This window comes from Apus apus, chromosome 14, assembly GCF_020740795.1.
Source record: "Apus apus isolate bApuApu2 chromosome 14, bApuApu2.pri.cur, whole genome shotgun sequence".
In the NCBI taxonomy this organism is placed as follows: Eukaryota; Metazoa; Chordata; class Aves; order Apodiformes; family Apodidae; genus Apus; species Apus apus.
The window spans coordinates 4,003,352-4,023,279 of record NC_067295.1 but is presented as its reverse complement, the minus strand read 5'-3'; the positions used below and the strand labels follow the sequence as shown (position 1 = coordinate 4,023,279).

Genomic DNA, 19,928 nt, shown 5'->3' with positions numbered 1-19,928 from the left:
CGGGGACGCTGCGGGGGCGAGGGCGAATGGCAGTTTCTGAGGAGATTCAACCCAGAAAGCGATTTCTCGGCCGGGCTCGGGACAAGGCGGGGACCGGCCTCCCCCCCCCCGGCCCCTGCCCGGGGCCCCGCGCAGCCGGCCCGGCCGTGCCTGCAGGCGGCGCCGCTCCTCCGCCCGGCCCCGCGCTGCCGGCCCCCGCCCCGCGCCATAAACCGCGGCGGGGCGGCCCGGGGCCGGGCCGTGCTGCCGGGGAGGCAGGGGAAGGCGGCGGCGGGCTCGGCTCCCGCTCCGCCCCGCTTTCCCTCACCCCCCGCCCCGCCGGCTCCGCCCCGGAGGCCGGCACGCTGGCTCGCTCCCTGCCTGGGAACATGGCCGAAGTCGGGGAGGACAGCAGCGGGGCGCGGGCTCTGCTGGCGCTGCGCTCGGCGCCCTGCAGCCCCGCCGCGGCGCCCCCTCCCGGGCCGCCGCCCCCGGCCGCGCCGCCCGCCGCCGCCTCGGCCGGCCCGGTGCTGGCGCGGCTGCAGGGCCGCGAGTTCGAGTTCCTCATGCGGCAGCCGGCCGTCACCATAGGCCGCAACTCCTCGCAGGGCTCGGTGGACGTCAACATGGGGCACTCCAGCTTCATCTCCCGGCGGCACCTGCAGCTCAGCTTCCAGGAGCCGCACTTCTACCTGCGCTGTCTCGGCAAGAACGGCGTCTTCGTGGACGGCGCCTTCCAGCGCCGCGGCGGCCCGGCCCTCCAGCTCCCGCCGCAGTGAGTGCCGCCCAGGCGGGCCGGGCCGGGGGCGCGGGGGCGGGGGCGGCGCGGGGAGGCGGCGGGGGCCTGCGGGGGCCTGCGGGGCCGGGCCCGCTGCGCAGGGAGAGGGAGAGTCCGCGGCCTGCGGGGAGGAAGCCGGGGAACGGCCTGAGGGGGCGGAGAGGTACCCCCTCCGCCCCGGGGAGGGGACGTGGGTCTGGGTGGAGAGGGGCCTCCGAGGAGAGAGGGGACGGTGAGGGGACAGTGAGGTGCCTCCGCCCCGGGGAGGGGACGTGGGTCTGCCAGGGGAAGGGCCGGAGGGGGTGGCGAGGGGCTGCCACTGATGAAGGGGAGAGTGAGGGATACCCCTACCCGCAGAGGGCCTGAGAGAACAGAGCGGGACTCCTCGCTTGAAGTTGATCGCGGTGGGTGAGACAGTGACCCTCACCTGACGGAGGGCCCGAGGTGGCAGGGAGGGATGTCTGCCCGGTGACCAGGCAGTGAGTGGATCCACCTCAGCATCAACAGGGGGTGTCCTCGGCTTCCGTGCCCTGTTGTCATCTGTCATTGAGAAGGATGATGTTTGTTAGGGCTGGAGCTGCTCCCTCTGAGGAAACCGTGACCGAGGAAGAAGTGTGAGCTCCTTGCCTCAGGGTGTGCCTCCAGCAAACTCTCCCCCATGGTCATTGTCCTTTATAACTGCATGTCAACAGACTCATGTTCAACTAACGGCCTTTAAGTCGTTTCCAGAAGATAAATGAGATACAGAAGGGACTCTAGCCAGTGGGCTAAAACTTGGTATACCCAGGGCCTGACTTCCCTGGAAAAGATCTAGTGGAAAAAAGTTGGAAAGCCACTTTGCCAGAGCGCTTACATTAGGATTGGCAAATTCAGTGTTGTTCCTGGTGGCTCTTTGGGGCAAGAGAAAAAAGGGTGTTGGGCCAGGCCGGGGGTGTTTTTCCTCCCCAGGACCCCTGCAGAGCAGATGCCCAAGAGGTGTCTTTGCTTCGCTGAGGAAGGGAGAGGTGGTTGTCTGTGCTGTGCTTTAGACAAACTCTCTTGCAGAAAGAAGAATGAGGTTGACGTTAATCTATTTCTTCCTCTACAAACATTGTTTATGGTTGCTGAGCACTGTCCAACGGCTGCAATGCTTCACCCCGGGGGCAGCAGCCTGGTAGTCGTGGGTGATGTAATTCCTGCCTGCATCTCTTCAGGTCGTACCAGACAGACTGTGTCTAATGCCATCTCTGAGTGAAAACACACTGTAAAGGCAGGAGGTTGAGTTTGTATGTTGTTCCAGTAGCCTTTTTGTTGTTTGTATGAAATAGCTGTTTTCTGGCAGTTTTTGGCTTTCATAGCGTTTACCTCCAGCACCAGGGTCCTAGAGTTACCCCTCTTGCCAGCCTGTTGCTCAGGGGAGGGTTTTTTAATTACTCATTTCCTCTGCAGGCTGCTTCATTTTGTACTTAGTAATTTAGTTATAACTCCCTAGCTGCTTACTCTCTGAGGCATTTAGGTTTGTAACGTGTTTCATTTTCTAAAAGAGATGTCCTTTAGTGTCTGTTTAATTAATCGTGCTTTGTAAAACAAGACCACCCAAAGCCCAGGACATTTCTGCAGTGAACTCCCTCTGGCTCTGGGTTTATCTGTGCAAGCTCTATCCTCCCTGTCATTCTGTTTCTTCAGTTGGTTAATCATAAGCATTGTTTCTCAAAACCTCTGCTCACCAGCGACTTGGTTGCTTGTTTCTCTATCCTTCTGTTTGTCCGTGGCTCCTGGAGTGGGAATGGCAGTTTTCCTTTTTCATTGCTTTAAAGGGAGGAGTTTAATGCAGTTATGAACTCTGCACAATAAGGCATCCTCCTTGCTTGGCTGCTGTTTGAGCTGCATAAATAAACTTGATGCTCCTCCCTTTCTGACTTCTAGAGTAGGAAAATGTTTTGCATCAACCTAAAGGAATTTGCCCCCTTGCTTTGAACAGGTAAACAACTCCTTGCTTTCTGCTGGCCAGTCAAGGGTTTGTAACTCAGACCAGGAAAAAAAAAAACCTTCTGAAGCTTGGTATACATAGTCTCAATTGAGGCTTAAAACTGTATTCCTCTCCACTCTTGGAAAAACAGACAGTTGCCTCCCAGTCACATACACATACACACGTTCCCTCCCACCTAAACAAAGTACTAGTTGGTACCTATAGAAAAGCCTGCTAGCCAACTAATGTCATCAAAAATAGGACAAAGTGAAGATAAGTCTTAGTACACAGGCTTTACGGTACAAACTATTATTTCTTTGGAGTATTATTTTATGGTAACACTATTGTCCTGTGTGATGCAGCCATATCTACTCCATGTACCAGCAGAATGCACATCTTATGTTAAATATCAGGAATTAATGACAGTTTCATTCAGTAATTTAGATGAAAGGCCCTTGTGATGTGGGGAGCTCTTACTGGTAGAGTTCAAAGGATCAGTTGCTTGATAAGTTGTGTCCCTCCCCTTTTTTTTTTCTTTTCCTCACCTGTCAAGGACAGCAGAAATACGCCAAGTCCTATTTCATTTGGACCAGTGCAGTCACTGCTGGTGTGATACTACAAGCAAAGAGATGCTTGTGTATCATGAGATCATGTATGGAATCAGAGGATTCCAGCAGAGGGTTCTGTATTTCAGGTGTTTTTCATACTGTTTGTTAAAAAAATACACCCTGGACTCATAGGTTCCGTTTCTGAGGTTTCTCCTCACTTCAATTTTCTATATAAAACTTCTCTGTTTTAAGCCTTCTTGGAAGGTTAGAAGTAATTATTCGTAAAATCTACACAGATTTTGTCAGGAGGAGTAGGGAAGGGTGGAAAGAGGAAGAGTTTCTGAGACCCTTCTTGAAGGCTGTACGTGCCACCTAACACAACGGGGGCCTTTGCAAAGTTTTCTATCACTTCCTCCATCGACATCATGTGGCTGGATAATCTGCTGGAACCAGAATTTCACTGCTGGGCAGGAGGATCATATTTCACAGCTGTGTTGTTATGGAAGATTATATTTCACAGATGTGATGACAGAACTATGAAGTATAATTAAACAATAATGACCAACAAGGAGGGCATTTCCTAGAGGTTAATGACAGTTAGGAACAAAGTGGGTAGAAGAGTGGAGGGCCCACACTACAGCTGTTTAATTAAACTGAGTACCACACTACAGCAGGCATTACAAATATAAATCAAGATGAACTTATGGGAGTACTTACATCAAAAATAAGGGCTTTGAATCAAATTAATGATAGCTAGAAACTGATCTCTTTAGCTGTGCTTGTGGAAGCTGGGAATCTGTGAATAAAAATATCTGGGTATTTTTCTATTTAAAAAAATGAATAAACTCAATATTATCAGTAGGATATGCACTAGATTTTTAAAACTAGTCATACAAGGAAAATGTAAGATACAGTGGGAGTACTTTTTCCTCCTGAAGAGAGTAATTTTTTTCAAATTTATCACATAATCAGGTGTTTACAAGATCAGGATGAATTGTCAGCTTTTTCTTTATTCTCATAACTGACTCCTTTTTAAAAAGAAGCTACATTAACAAGTTAGAGACTTGAAGTAACTAAAATAAGCATTGATTTATTCCCCCCCAGTTGACCCGAAGGAACTGAAACAGTTAAAAGTGAAGCTTGCTATCCTGAATTTTAAGCAGCTATGAGTCAGGTTTACAAATGCTCCTAAAGTACAAAAGTCCCAATGACTAAAAATTGCAAATGTTGATTGAGCGTAGCCTGGTAATAGCACTTGAGCTTTCTGAACTGGGAGCTCAATAGATTGGAAAATGGTCATTGTCTGTGAATATTTCGTGGAATATTTGCTTATTGCTTCTGTGGTAGTTTTGTATTTTTGCAGTAGTGCTATTAATGGAGCCTGAAGTTTCTGGTTTTCAGTGGAAATTGATACTTTAGCACAAGATTTCTAAGCATAAAATAAGTTTCTGAACTTGTAGTTCTTGAAGCATTTAGGAAATGAAAGAAATGAATGGAGGAGTTTTTAAGTTTGAGCGTAAAATACATGGGAAGTAAATATAGATGTATGAAGTTAAATGTGGAGTAAAAATTTTAAAAATTATATATGTAAGCCCCATTGTAGATTGAAAACCTACTGTGCATGTGAAGTTTTATTAAGAGCTTGCTGCTTTATTTATAATGGGATTTTTCCTAGGTACTTAATAAACTTGACAAAAATAAATGGTCCAATGCTCTGAGCACAGATCGAGGTGCTGGTCACACAAAATGTTATGTGTGCATTTATCTTTCTGTAGCACGAGTACACAAGTTCAGTCGAGTGCTGGGGTAGTGGAGGTGTCTCTGCAATTGGGGTTTAGTAACCAAGCAGAAAATTGAGAGCTAGAGCCAACAGTCTCTTAATTTCCCTTTCTCAGGGGGTTGTATGGTCTGCTAGCCAGCAACTCCAGGCACTCATTAAAGTAAAAAAAAAAAATTAAATTGACAACATCTAGGAAATGGAGATACACACAAGGTATCACAGTGTTTTCGTGACCTCACTAACCACTGGGCCTCCGTTCTTGTGGTCAGATTGATGCCATCATGGTGTGTCTTGAATGTGAGGATCCTGACATCTCGGAGCGAGCTGCGAGCTGTACAAGTGTGTACTAAGGAAATGCTGTGACCGCATAACCACGGCTACAAAACGGGTTGTTTCTGAAATGCTGCATGTGTATGTTGACTCTGATAACTCCTCATGTAATTTTACTTCTTAAATATTGCATCATCTGTGTGTGCTATTTTTTTGCTTTGTTTGAAATGCATAGTTTGCTTTGCTTTGCTACAGCTTATGGATAGTGGTTTTACTCTCTCTAGAAACTCTTTAAAGATTTTCTGTCTTAGTGCTTTGTCTTAAATTTTTCATGTTCTTATTTGATTTTAAAGACTGTCTTTGAGAACAGGTTTTTTGTTGCACAGTGAGATGGTGATAAAGGATTACTTGATTTTAATTATGGACTTTGTGTCAAGTAATTTTTGGCTGAGTAGCTCAATTTGTCATGGGTTACTTTAAAACGTTTAAGGAAAGTTTAATTATGTGAAGCTACTGATTGATTTGTTGATTCAAAAATAGCTGTGCTGTAAGTCGGGTTGTGAATATAAACTAATGCTGTGCAAAAGTCAGTGTACATTCTCTTATGTATTCTTTTAAACCAAGCTTGGTTCAGGTTAACAGATGTGTTGATCATGAAAAGATTAACCAGAACATGCCGCTCTTGTACATTCTTGCGCAGAGTCTCAGTTCTAAAGACTTAAATGTAGATTGAAGTTGTGCTGGTGTGACCTCTTTGGGTTAACAAACTCTCAATCATTACATGTCTGCTTAGCTGACTGTAAGATTCTTCCAGCTGGTAGTGTTGTGTTTTTATATCAATCTAAGTGAGGAATGAGTGCGAGAGTCTTTGCTTTTATGAAAACAGGAATAAAAAATATTAAATCCGTAGTAATTCATATCTTGGTTATTTTGGTGCCAGCTCTGTGGGCATCCTCACTGCAGAGTGTCTGTTTGGACTTCTGGTAACAGATCAAAATAATACTTTTTTGCTTCCTCCAGCTCCAGAAAATGGAACATGCAGTCTTGCACCGAGTAACTGAAAGCATAAATGACAACCCGATAAATGTGATTGGTTGGGGTTTTTTTGTAAGCAAGCTCCTAGTAACTGTGCTCTGATAGCCATTTGGCTTCAGAGCTGATCTGTGGGATGCCAAATTCTCTTGCTCGATGTTGCAGCTTCCTGGAGGAGTAGATGTGGCAACAGGATGTTGGTAAAAAACAGGAAACTACTTGAATTTGCTACTTACGCTATGCAAATGAAGTCTCATTACTGGTCCATGTGTAGTAATTAGTGTCTGCTATTGACTGAAGTTTTTGCAGCAATTGCAGAGTGTGGAGCTTGGCGAGTGTGTTGCACTGTGTGCTCTGGGAGCTGCACTCTGAGGCTGGGGTAACAAAAGGGGTGGAGAGAGTCCAGTGAAGGGCACCACAGATGACTGGGGGTTTGGAGCATCTCTCTTACAAGGAAAGGCTGAGAGATCTAGGACTGTTCAGCCTGGAACAGACTGAAGAAAAGGCTGAGAGGAGACCTTATTAATGCCTAGAAGTATCTAAAGAGTGGGTGAAGGGGGGATGGAGCCTGTTCAGTAGTTCCCTGTTGCAGGGCAAGGGGCAATGGGGACAAGCTGGAACATGAGAAGTTCCAGTTAAATATGAGGAAAAACTACTTTATGGTGAGGGTGACCAGAGCACTGGGACAGGCTGCCCAGGGAGGTTGTAGAGTCCCCTTCTCTGGAGGCATTCAAGACCCACCTGGATGCAGTCCTGAGTAACGTGCTCTAGGGGATCCTTCTTTAGCAGGGAAGTTGGACTAGATGATCTCTAGAGCTCCCTTCCAACTCTGACAATTCCATGATTATGTAGTTACATGCCTGTTAAACCACTGTTTGAGATTTGACAGTTATTTCAGCTGGCTTTCTTACTCAGAGTGGATCTCTATGAGCACTCTGCTCCATATCAGTTCTTCTGACATGTGCTAATTGACTTTGAGCTCCTGCTAGCTCTGTGTCTGAGCAAGGAGTGTCTGGATGTTCTGTAGTCAGAGCCAAGGGGCACTGTAACCAGAAATACTTAACAGACCAAGATTTACCTTCCTGCTGGTTAGATGTGGATGAGCCAGCTTTCCCTTGACAATCCAAATGGGAATGTGGTTTAAAAAAGAAAAATCATGTGCTTTTGAGCTGGTGATGTTAATGAAAAGGGAGAGGAGTTATCTCATTTGCTTTCTGGTCAGATCCTTTCCTCTCCTTTTGCTTAATAACAGTCCAGAGCACTGAAGCCTCCCTCACGTGTAGCCATACCTAACTCTGGTTTGTTTTGTGTGTCTTTGGTTCAGTCCCCGTGCATGTAGGGGTTTCCTGAGGTTGCATACTCATGGCTGGGACATCCACCTCAGGACTCCTACTTTAAAGAAAGAAGTATGAAAGCTAAATATGCTGTAGAGCTTTGTCCGCAGTGTATTAGGTGGTTAAAGTCTTTGTTGTCTTGCAAATGCCTCAGAAATCCACTGAGCTTGTGTGGTGCTTTCTCACTGCCACACTTTGGATGCAGAAACCAACATTTAAAAGCTACCAAAGTGGTTCGTGGCCCCTGAAGTATCAGACTGCAAGACCAACACCAAGAAACATGGGGAGCCAGAGGGCTAGGTGTCATTTTGGAATGTTTGGTTTGTTTTTTTTTGACAAATCTCTAAGATAAAAAGGTTGAGACATTTTTTGTCTCCTCAGTGTGGGCTACGAAAAGACGTCTTAATGTGCTTCCTGCCTTGGTTAATCGACTAATTGCGAGTACAAATTACTGTGTGGCCTTAATGTGTTCACTTCAGTCAATAATTCAGTATTAAGCACGGAATAGTTTTTCAAGTATTTATAGGTCTCTCTATTTCAGTTGCTTGTAGACACCTTATAAAAGCAGGCTGAGATGGTTACAGAGTAGGTGTATCTCTCGCTTAGGAAAACGTGAGCGAAAATTTCTATCCAGTAGTATATTCTTTGTTTTCGTAGTACAGATACGATTTTGCTAATGTCTTTTCACTCTTGTCTACAAATGTTTTTTGCTTGGAACAGCTCAATGAAATGCACGTGTGCATTCCTTCTGCATGGCACTTAATTTTTATGAAATACATATTTTATTGGACAGTAAAACATTAAAGGATCTTAATGGTGTAATTAATACTCTCTATCCATGTCTGTCTTGTCTATTTTGCTCTTCCTTATCCTACTGCTCCTTTTTTCATGTCCTTGTGCATTTTTTATAATGAAAATTTCAAGCAGCCTTGAGAGAACACTATATTAGAAGCCTGTTCTTTGAATATTCAGCAACTCCAAGTAAGATTTGATTGATAGTCCCTCCCCTCCCTACACAGCCTATTTTTAGCAATTTAAAAGCAAGTTTAATTTCTTGGGTTGTCGTTGGTTGTGTACGTGCAATTTACTTTGGTGGTTTTCCTCCCTCCTTTAAATGTAACAGATTGGTAATTTTCATGTGGTTTGAGGACATACTGGCAGTTTGGAAGAAATAATGTGGAAATTAATTGAGAGCTCAGCCTTAGCAGAGGGGGCAAAGATGGACAGGCTTGTCTGGGTCGGTTGATAGATACAGTATGGTTAGGATAGGAGGATAAGTGGAAGAAAATTTTAAGCACATTTTTATCACTTCTTATCCTGCCTCAAGAATCTTTTAGCATAAGAGACTGTTTTTATGTACAAGTACAATCCACTCCATGTTCTCAAGCAGAATGAAGAGACAAAAAAACCTTTCAGAGGTTCTCTAAGCACCTTGGAAAAGGATATCCCTCCTGTTCTCTCGGAAATAAAACATTATAGCTGTACCCCTTTTTTTTCCCCTCTGCTTTATGTCACTTTAAAGAGAGCCTTGGGAAGTCTTCCCACACAAACTGTTTTAATCTTCTGTCTCCCTTAAGGCCACATACGGAAGCCACCAACATTTTGACTAAGCAGGACTGGACTCCCTGCAGAGCCAGTTTGTGCACTTGCTAAAGGAATTGTTCTTGAGCAACTTAAGGCCTTTCCTCTCTTGAGGGCATAAGAACTGTGGACTCTTAAACACTCAAAATCCTGATTGTGTGGAAGGAGAAAAGGACTAGACCCAGAAAGCAAATTGAGTTTCCACCTAATGGGTAGACCAAAAATGGTTTTGCTTTTCATATTCAGTTTGGGGTGTAGCCCAGACTAGTAAGGCTAGACTCTTGATGTGGGAGATGTGCCAGCTGCTCTTCATTTATTGATCTTTTTCTTTTTTTAATTGTTTCATGGCTTGCATAACATGGTGTACCTTGGATTGGCTGCCTGCCCACTGTGCGTAAAGGGGTGTTGACTGTCAACAAGCCTGGCAATTGGGTGGCTTTGCCTCTTTCTGTCTTGTCCATTCAGCTGTATAATTACTATCTCTCTTCTTCTACCACGTCTCCCTCAGACACTGTCTAGTGAGACAAGCCACAAAGACCTGCAAAGGAAGTCAAAGGTTGGCACATGTTTTGCTGCTAATGTATGGATTATTGAGGCAGGCAGTGAAGTTTTCTCCAGGCATAGGACTCCTTAGGAAAAAAATTCCTAACATGTAGTGGTTGAATAAAAATGTTGCTAGCTTTTTTTGTTTTGTGTAAACAAGACATATGCAAACTGGCTGTTAGAAATAGGGGCAATCAAGAAATTTAGACTTGCACATGATCTGTTTACAATTGAGTGGCCCAGATCATTGCTTCACTACAAGCAGAGTCATGGAATGAACTTGGGAAATAAAATTGTCTTTGTGGATAGTGATTCCAAAACTGAGGTCTCTTGGTGACAAGTGGGTGTGCCCTCTTCTCAAAGTGGTTTCTTCTCACTTTCATCCTGCTTGGTGCTTCACCAGAAGTGATTACAAGTATGAAAACTCTGAATTAAAAGCCAAAACTGTGGCAGAGAAGAGCTAGAGTCCTGTTCTCAAAAAAGCTGAGTGCAAACTATGAAGTTTGTAGGAAGCTTTCAGATAAGGTGTATCTATTAAAGTAACGTGTTTCCCTAATTCTGTATGCTACATTGAGCAAAGGAAGGAGAACATTAGGACATGCTATTAACATGACAAGTGTCTCTCTAAAATTTCCTGATTTAAAAATAAGGAAACCACTGTGGCAGCAACTTACATATATACTGTCATTTTGCAAGAGTCATTGTTACTTCAACTAGTTAAACTCCTTTCCAGGACGAAACCCCTCAGCACAGTTGGTTATGCTGACAGGATTTAAAATATCATCGTAATCTTGTGATTGTTTTACATTGTTTGCCATCATAGCCATGCCCTGCTACGTGGTGTTTCACAAGCCAGTCTAGTACATCTTCTCCTTAGAAGTGAATCACAGTAAGATGATTTTTCATTTCTTCTGTGTAGTAGGTGGGGCTTATCTTACCATGTTGGGCTTGGGATTCTCCTTTAACCTTTATTTTCAGTGTCAGTATTTTGGAGGCTGTAGGTGGGTAGATGTGGGTGAGAGAGATGCTCTCTATTGCCCCAAACACTTGGCTCTGAGTCTAGATGTCAGCTTTTAAAACATCTGCATTACCCTCAGAGCCACTTTTAAAACAGTAATCCTGGCTTCCTCTACTGGGTATTGAATGGATTGTGAAATGTCTGCAGAGAGAGTGGAACGGACTTGAGTGAACATTTTGCAAAGTCTGACTCCATATGGATCGTTTTTTATAATGTACATGAATAGTACATTAGCTCTTTCAAATCACTTTCTAAGTGAGCTGAACCAGCCTCAAAGGAAAATACATCATAGTCACGCTCTGTGCGTTAGAGAGTCTGATTGAATTCAAAGGTTGGTAACATCCCACACACAAGATTTTTCTGGCATATGTCTGCAGGAATTAGGATCTTTTCCTGAGCTTTACAGAGGTTATTTTGTTTTGCACAGCCTTTGCTAATGTGTTTATAGGTAGTTCCTTACATTGGGAAGGGAAAGTCTTCTGAGATGGCTTGTGAGACCTTTCAAGGAGCTGGGCTGGCTCCTTCAAAGCAAACCATACAATGATGAATGGCCCAGTCAAAGAAAGCTGATGGCATTACAAATGAGATTTACATGAGAATTAAACTGCTGGAGTGTATCCAGCAAAGATGCTGAAACAAACGCCTCTCTCCGATGGTTATTAGGTGATTTTTATGAACTGATCTTTTCAAACAGTAGGTTTCTTCTCCTTCTCCAGGGTATAAAATTTTCCCAAGGATCTGCATGCTTCTTATAGTAATAAAGGAAGAGTCATCCCAAGAAGATGTGAGGTAGGATGAAAATAGGAGTTTTGAAGTTGTGTGTTGCCTGTGGCAGCTGTGGCCAAATTTCTGTGGTGAAGGGGGCAGGATCTATGGCAAGCTGGAAATTCCCCAGCAGTTGAACAAAGTTTTAAAAGGCTTGGGTTTGAGTTAGGTATGGAAATGAATAACTAGTGCTACTTGTGGAGGCCAGTTGTGGCACTGCATTTAGTTCCATGCTGTCACTATGTATTTAATTCTCAGTGCACTGCTTAATTTCTTATTGAAAACGGAAGTCTTTGCAGAAGCTGTTACAGGGAAGTTCCCCAGAGTGTGGGTGCAGGTGGGGCTTTTTGGCACAGAGGTAGGTGTTAATTGTGGTTTATGATTGAGGGAGAAGCATACTTAGTTGAGCACTTCTGACAAGATGAGCAAAGAAGGAAAATAGTATTGACCTTTTTAGTTTTAACCAAGATCTGTGTGAGCAACAGAGGCTTGGAAAGCCTCTCAGAAGGGCTTTTGAATTTCGCAGAAGCACGGAAGGAGTGAGAGATGCTGGTGGTGGCCATGCTCTGCTGAGTCACCGCTTGTGGTCTCTGCTGTATCACCTCTTGTGGTCTCTGCTGTGGTAGAATAGAAGCCAGACTCAGGCTCTTAAGATTTGTCTTGGAGTGGGGGGGAAACTTGGCACATCATGAATGGGGGCTAGACAGCCTGTTCTGGTGTGAAGATACTGAGCAGATGTGTGTGTTACAGAGCTAGTATTGGCCTTTCCTTTGTTTCTGGAAAACAAGCTGAATGTCAGACTGACTGCTCACTGCCCGGTGTTGCCAGAGTAGCCACAGGCCAGGGGTCTTGAAGCATCATCAGTGCGCTGTGTGTCATGGTTGGGGCTGGGCGCTGTGGTTTGGCAGGACTGGGAAAGGTGGGATGCAAGAAGTCCTGCAGGGAGGCAAGATGCATTGTTCCTCTGAGCCCTTAACAAACTGACTCCTGATCCAAGACTTCATGTAGTGTCTGCCTTTTCAGTCTTGGTGGTGGAGAGTTTGCTGCTGCTTCTTGAAACACAGGTAGGTGTAGGATAAGGGTGGTGACAGCAGAATATAGAAATAAGTATCATCCTACTTGGTTTCATACAAGTTGCTTTTCATTATGCATTTCACTTAGTGGGACAGCAAGTTAGCACGGGGGTGGATGGAATAACCTTGTTTGTCACTGTGTGTTGTGGGGTTTTTTTAAGAGCATAAAACCTTGGCTGCTGTAAGCACACACTTGAAGACTCTCTGTCTCCAGAGAGTGCTTTTTTCTTTTAAGCTTCTGTTCCACTCCATAGTTCTGCCAATTAGATCTCTAGCTTTGTCTAACGGGTATTGTCTGGTAGGGTTGGGATCTTGTTTTGATCTGGCTTTTTTTCCTTTGAAACATCACACTGGGTTCTAAAATGGAGCTGCTTGAAAAGTGAAAACTAAGATGTGGTGGGGGGACAGGGGGCTTGCCAAAGTTGTCAGAGTGACAACCACAGAAAATAAGTTTGTGTTCCCTGAATATGCCCTAAACATAACTAAGTGCCATACCAATGAAGTCCTCCAGGGCTATGTGGAGGTGCTGGCTTAAGACACATCTTCACTCACTGTCAAAGCAAGGAGTGACAAGTATGATGTTGATTCTTCTAAGATGGACACCGGCTTAGCAGGACTGAAATCCCTGCTTTCATGCAGCCCATTTTACAGGGGTCCACAGAGACCAATGATGACTAGAAGGGGATCAGAAGTATTTGAACTAGGTTTTTAAGACCTGCTTACTCTGTCATCCAGTCGAACCAGCTCTCCAGCCCCATGATGAATGTTGTTAAAATCCTATGAGAGGTCCTAAACACACATTTACCACATAAGCAAGGTGGGCTACACTTGTGGAGAGAATTGATCCAGCCCCAGTGTTGATTTTTGTGGCACAAACACATGCAGTAAGCTGGAGGAGAGGAGTTAATTTTAGCTTGATTAGCACCACAGAAGGGAATCAAGATGACTACACTGTAAATGGCAGTGGGATGAGATCAATGAGGGTAGTTCCATGCAACTCAGTGGGTGTTCTAAGCAATTTATTTTTCTTTTTTTTTTTCTTTGTTTTTAGGAGAACCAAGAAATCTTTCCGTGGTAGCAATTCTGGATACTTTAATGTTGTTGCATGGTGGTTGTTTTAAATGAACACCAGGTGCTTGAGTTCTGTTGCTTAGCAGTTCCTTGTTTCTGCTACCTGGTTCAGCAGCAAGTGGCAAGTGATTCTTGGAATTGGACTCTCAGTTCTTCTCCTACTCACCTTTGTTTATATTCTGGAGCATGTTCAAAACTGTTTATCATTAAACATTGCTCAAACAGCCAGGTTAAGAGTTATTGACATAAAGGAGGCTGGGAGGAGGGAGTGGCTGACTGGTCATCTGTGTCTACTTCCAGCAGATCATGATGTTGCTGAAGTTGTACACGTGTCTGTGCAAGGGCTGTGGTGTGTCAGGCTGCTGTTCAAAAGCACAGGGACTGATACCTGTCAGCACAGTCTTTTTTCCTTTGTATGGTACAATGAAATCTCAGTCAAGGGAGTGTCTGTAGGTGATGCTCTCCTTTCCCTGGAGCTTGGGGTTCTAAAAAACATCCCATGCCTCTCAAGCATGGGTCTGCTATTTCACTCTGTGGGAGAGGCTTGCACACCCAAGGAGAGAGATCTGGCTTTTAAAACATGCTAATAGGGTTGTGACCTACAGGAATTTTAAGCAGGGATCCTTTTAAAAAGAGACATGTACCCCTTAAAAGACAGTGGTGTTGTGTGGAAGGCAAGGAGGTTCAAAATGGGAGACTGGAAGGTGAGCACTATTTGGGAAAATAAATTCAAATGAAAATACAGAAATATCAGAGCTAGGAAGAGGGTACATTCATTAAAAAAACCTATTTTTTTCTGAAGCTAAGACAATGTTTCCTGGCCCCTCTTAGCTGCATGCAAAGCAGAGGTGTTAAGCAGCCATTTTGCTTGAGTCTTTATGTACCGTGTTCAGTTTTGTTCGTTTTAAGATCAGCTATTGGTAACTTTCAGGCTTTAGGGAAGAAAATGCTACCGACAATATACTTTAAAAATTAACAGATTGATCAGCCTAACATGGAAAGGGATTATTGCAATTGTAAGACTTGATGACAAAAGTGAGATACACACACACATGCACACCCCGTATGTTGCACATAATTTACATTTTCTCTGATGATCACATATTTATTTGCTGGTGGAGAAATGATTAAGATAGGATCTGGATCTCTACAGGCTAGAATACCTGATCAGAGCAGCAGTGGGACACAGGCTGTTGTGTGTTGTATAGAGTCTCTTAACTATCGTTATTTTTATGTATACAACCACACACACAACAAAATGAGATAATGGGTTTGCTGTGTGTCACAGATGATATCAGGCCTCTGCAGTGCTGATAGCAGAACCTTCTGGTGCTGGCAGCCAACCTCATTTCAATCAAAGCATTATCTGCTCCTTGTGCCAGCCCACGTCTTTGGTGGCAAATTTTCACATCTGATTTTTGTTGGTGTAGGTAAGAGCTCCTAAACTCATACATTTAGCATGTTGGGAGACTTGCATCTTGCAGAGCTTCAGACTGGCTGCACTCCATGTAATCTGCCTTCTGTGCTGCTGAACTGCAGCTTCCGTGTTTTTAAAGGAATAGGAGTACTCAGGAGAGGAAGAGGAATTTGTCTTCTGATAGCAAGCCCTGTGCCCAGCACTCCTGGTTTGGAGTGAATGGCATATTTTGGAACTGACTCCAATGTTTTGAAATGTGAAACTGAGCGAGGTACAATTATAGCACCACCTCTTTGTTTCTGTGTGCCTACTGGATGGGCACCGAGTTACTACCCTGTTGTCTTGGAGTGCATATTTAAAAGGTAGGCTTTGTGATTGGTGGGCTTTAACAGAGTCCCTGACTGAGGAACCAAAACTCTGCCTTAGTGGGATTTGTTATAAAAGCCTGTTAATAATATTCTTTTGATTATAGCAAGGCTTGCTTTCTGAGATCATCTTATGAATTTATAATCCATCTGGAAATAATTGTCAGGATTTTTCAGGATTAATTTGGACATGAGTGGAGTTTGCTATGTTTTTAAACAGAGAAGTAAATTAATCCTTAGGTGTGGATTGACCAGTGTTCCAGTGAGTTTGTAAGTAAGTGATTATTATGGTATTTCAAGAAAGTCCTTCAGCTTTTTTTTTTTTTTTTTTTTTTCCAGGCATTAAAGTAGATGAAAAGACAGTGCTAGGTGGCTTACAGTGATTTCTGCTTGAAGAGTTTTCTGAAAGGTCACTTTTGAAACTGCACATTCCTGGCCCTTTGCACTCTGATAGCTTTCTGGAAGAGACTGGCGGTTGGTTTCTTGCATCAGAATGAGCAGGATTGCTCTAAAACCCATCCGGCAAAGCTGGGAATAGTAGGGTCTGGAGAAGACCTGTCCATAATGTGAATTTCCCAGGCAGGGTGGTGACTTCAGAAGAGAACCTCTGACCATTCCAGCAGTTTTGGTGATATTCTTCCCTGCTCTTCTATGAAATCCTCTGCTGATGCTCTTTGAATTTATTCCTTGAAGTTGCTGTGGTATTTCATTACACCAAAAATAGGCAACTACAATATCTTATGTGGTTGTTTGTTTTTTTTCCTTCCCTGCACTGTGCTTTCATCCTCAAAAGGGAGAATCTGGAAAGGAAGCTGTGCTTGATGTCTCAAATAATTCTCTAAGAGTAGAATCAGAACATTATTAAATAGATGTAAAGGGTGTGAAAGTAAAAATACAGCTTTTGATTCTTCACTGTTAATTCTCCTGTGAAAAGCAGCCTCAAATGTTCTCACTTGAATAAAAAAATAACTGTTTCTGTCAGTGGTATTGCTCAATTTATGAGTTTGCTCTGTGACAGCAATTAAAAGGTTTGCTAGATAAGAAATTGTAGGGAAGCTGTGTAGAATAAAATTATTTTTGAAGTTTCACAGCATGGTATCATAGTGCAGGCTCCCCTGGAGGTTTTGCTTTTAACATCTACTTGTTGGAACCTCAAAACAGCAATAAAAAGAGTGCTCATTTTCTCCCGTGCCCTTTTAAAGAAGATATAGATGAACCAAATGAGTGTTTTTATGTTCTTTGTGTTGGGCTTCTGGTATATCTTTTCCTTTTTAGCCTTCCTGATCAGCCTAGGGGTGTAGACACTCTTCCCCCTCCACCACCTGCTTGGCTCAGTTTCACTTGCTGCCTGTTCCTGGATGGGCAGTACAGCTGAGACCTTGCTGTTCCTCAGCCCTGCAAGGTAGGATGTCCCCAGAGACTGGAGGGACTGAAGAAGCAAAAATGGTTTGTGTGTATGTCTGTGTGTGCCTGCTGCTGGCAGGGAGAGGAATCCCAGAGTTTGCCCAAACTTTCCTGTGAACGTTGCTGTCTTCAAAGGAGTTTGCTAAAATACCTATTTGAAAATTTGCCTGTGTGTGGAAGTGTTTCTCAATGTGTTTGAACCTTGATGAAATGGTATAAAGGGAAGCCCTGTGCAGCTGAGCTCAATAGAAGCGTTCATTACAGCTAATTTACTTGATGCTTTTAAGAGACATAGCTATTCATAAGCTGTGGTTTTGCCTGGTGCTGCTGGTAATATTTGTTTTAAATAGGTACACTTGCCTGCACACGCTCCTTGCCCATCTGAAGTCCTGTCTGGCTGTGTTGGAAACCTCGTTTTAAAGATGGTAATATGCAGTGTTAGGCAGATCCCAGTGTCACCTGTGGTGCCCTCTCATTAAGGGAAAAAGTCTTTTACATGTGTATTGTTCCAGCTAAACAGTAGCAAGGAGCATAAGGAAAAGGTCTTGTCTGTGACAGAGAAAAGGCAATTGTAATTTTTTCTGAAGCATCCTTGTTCAGCCATTTTCCTGCGCTTGTTTCTCTCAAGGACAATCAGTGATTAAACTTTGGAAGCATGAAGGTACTAACACCCACTTATTTTGCAGCATGCATAGCCTGCTTCTCTCTTCTGAGATGACCGGGAACCCCCACTTGCTGCTGTAGATGTGACCTGCTGGTTGCTATGGTAGAATTACCATGGGTACAGGCCCAGGAAAACACTTGTTGGAATGCAAAAAACATTTTTGGTCTTCGCTTGGTCCTCTAGTGTACAGCTGAGTGACTTGGGATTTGAAGTAATTCAGCTGAATAATAAAAAAATCTGCCTTTCCTGTTTCTGAGCTTCTGAAAATGTTCAGCCTTGGAGCATCAGTGTGGTGGCTGGTGTGATTTACCTGATAAAGAAAGGGCTTTTCTCAAAATGAATTAATTGCCTTTCATTTTCTGAAAGGAGAAGGCAATATTTGGATCACGTGATGCTTAAATCTCAGTCTGTTGTTATAATGTTCTAAATTTGCAGTGTTTTTTGCAGGCACCTCCTCCTTCCTCCCCTTGATACCTGTCCCCTGCATCTTCTCTGTGCCGATGTTAGTGCTTGTGTTGCCATGTGGGAAGGCAAGATAAGGGATCTGATCTGCCCGGCAACTCGCTCCCAAAAAAAATAAAACTGAACTGTGCTTTCAGCTATCTGCTTTGTCTTGCTGTGCTGTGGTTTGGATGGTGCTATTGGCACAAGGGTGGCAGAGAGGAAATGGCTGAGGGGAAGGAATGCCTCTTAACAGCAGAGAAACAGATTTAGATTTTGTTAAAATAAATCTGCTTGAGATTGGCATTATTGATATCTCTTTGGGGAGAAGATTATTTTTAAGGCAGAGGAAACCAGTAGTGTCTGAGCTGTAGAATTTTACCCAATTGTCTGGTTACTCATCCCAAAGAGTCCAAGGTAACCATGGAAAGACAAAGATTTCCAGTTAACTCTGCCACAATTCAGGGGAAGGGGAAGGACAGAAAATCCTTCCAATAATCTGGAATTACAGGCTAGTCAGTACTGATTCCACTGGATCAGGTATGAGGAATTTTCAGTTACTTCAGTGTGAGTTTGCCTTCACTAAAACCAGGTTCACATTAGCTCTAGTACAGGAGCAATGCCTAGAAGTGGTTAATGCCAGAAACTCCAGTACAGTGAGGTTGAGCTACTTGTGCATCTGCAACAGGGCTATGGAAACAGTTGCTGGTTCTTTTTCTGGAAAAAAATTCCCAACAGAAGAAAATTAAAATTCATGAGGGAGAAGCAAGACCACACTCTTTTGGATTTAACTAATTCTTTCAAAGTCATGCTCACTCACATATAAGCACACAGACAATTTTAGTTCAGTCTCAGCTGATATCTGTACTTCCTTGTGTATCTGAAATGTTAAGCGTGACAGGATATAGTAAATAAAGTGATTGTGTTACAAAGCATGAAAGGCAAGTGATCTGTGAGCTCAATGTAGCTGTGTGGTTAGAAACTCAAGTTGTGACTTACAGAATAATTATGGCCAAACATTTCAATGGGTTGCCCGTTGTTTTCACCAGTGGTGGAGATCACTATACTCCTTTATTTGCAGATAATCTCAGTCCTTTCTAAATCTAGTTTTTCTTTGGTTCTGTTAAAAACACTTTTATAGCTTTTTCTCTAATTAAGCATTAGTGGATACACCAGAGGCATTTTTGTAGGGAGCTCTGCAGTTTATTTCCTTGTTCTGCTGCTGTCTGGCAACGTGCTTGTCTTGTATTCAGACTGAGTTGATTCATTACCGGAAGAACAATCTGTGCTTCACCATTTACTTGCAAACCCTTTGCTTATCTACTGCAACAAATGATTTATCATGTTACAGATATTTCTCAAATGTGTTTGATAATGGACTTTATGGGTAGGCTTTCAATAGGATTTCTGTGTTAGACCTGGTCAGCTCAGTAGAGCAATTGAAAGGGAACTAGCAAATGCTGAAAACTCATTACTTTGACTGCAGTAACCTCCAAAATAAACCCAGCACTCTTAAAAACCTGGCAGTTAGTGTGCCTGTGCCCTAGCCTAAAGATGTGTAAAGAAAAGAACTATAATGACTCTTAAATTGCCATGGTGATAGGTACATGCTTGTTTTATAATGTGTATTTAGACTTCAGAGAATAAAATGTATTTGTTTTTGTTCCTCCAGAACTCTTTCTGCAGTCTCAATTAACTTTTTTTTCTTTTGGAATGCAGATTGCTCTAGCCAAGTGGATGATACAACTGGTTTCTTATTGGTATTGATTACAGAGTGTTATTGGCGGGGAACCTAGGGTAGGGAGGGGAAGGAGAAATTTTAGACTATTGTTTTATTATAAAGGAAAGATGAATAGTGCCTAATCTGTGACAGCTCAGACAGCTTTCAGAGCTTGTTGTATGGTTTTATGACATTCG

General features: G+C 43.5%; 1 protein-coding gene across 1 annotated transcript in view; it reads left to right on the top strand.

Moving 5' to 3' along the window:
• Window positions 1–344: 344 nt before the first annotated feature.
• FOXK1 (forkhead box K1) overlaps window positions 345–19,928 on the top strand; it is a 48,252-nt gene continuing 28,668 nt past the window's right edge. Inside the window, exon 1 of the mRNA XM_051632066.1 lies at window positions 345–754. Within this exon, the coding sequence (XP_051488026.1) occupies window positions 369–754 (386 nt within the window). The 5' untranslated portion in view covers window positions 345–368. The remainder of the gene's footprint in view (window positions 755–19,928) is intronic.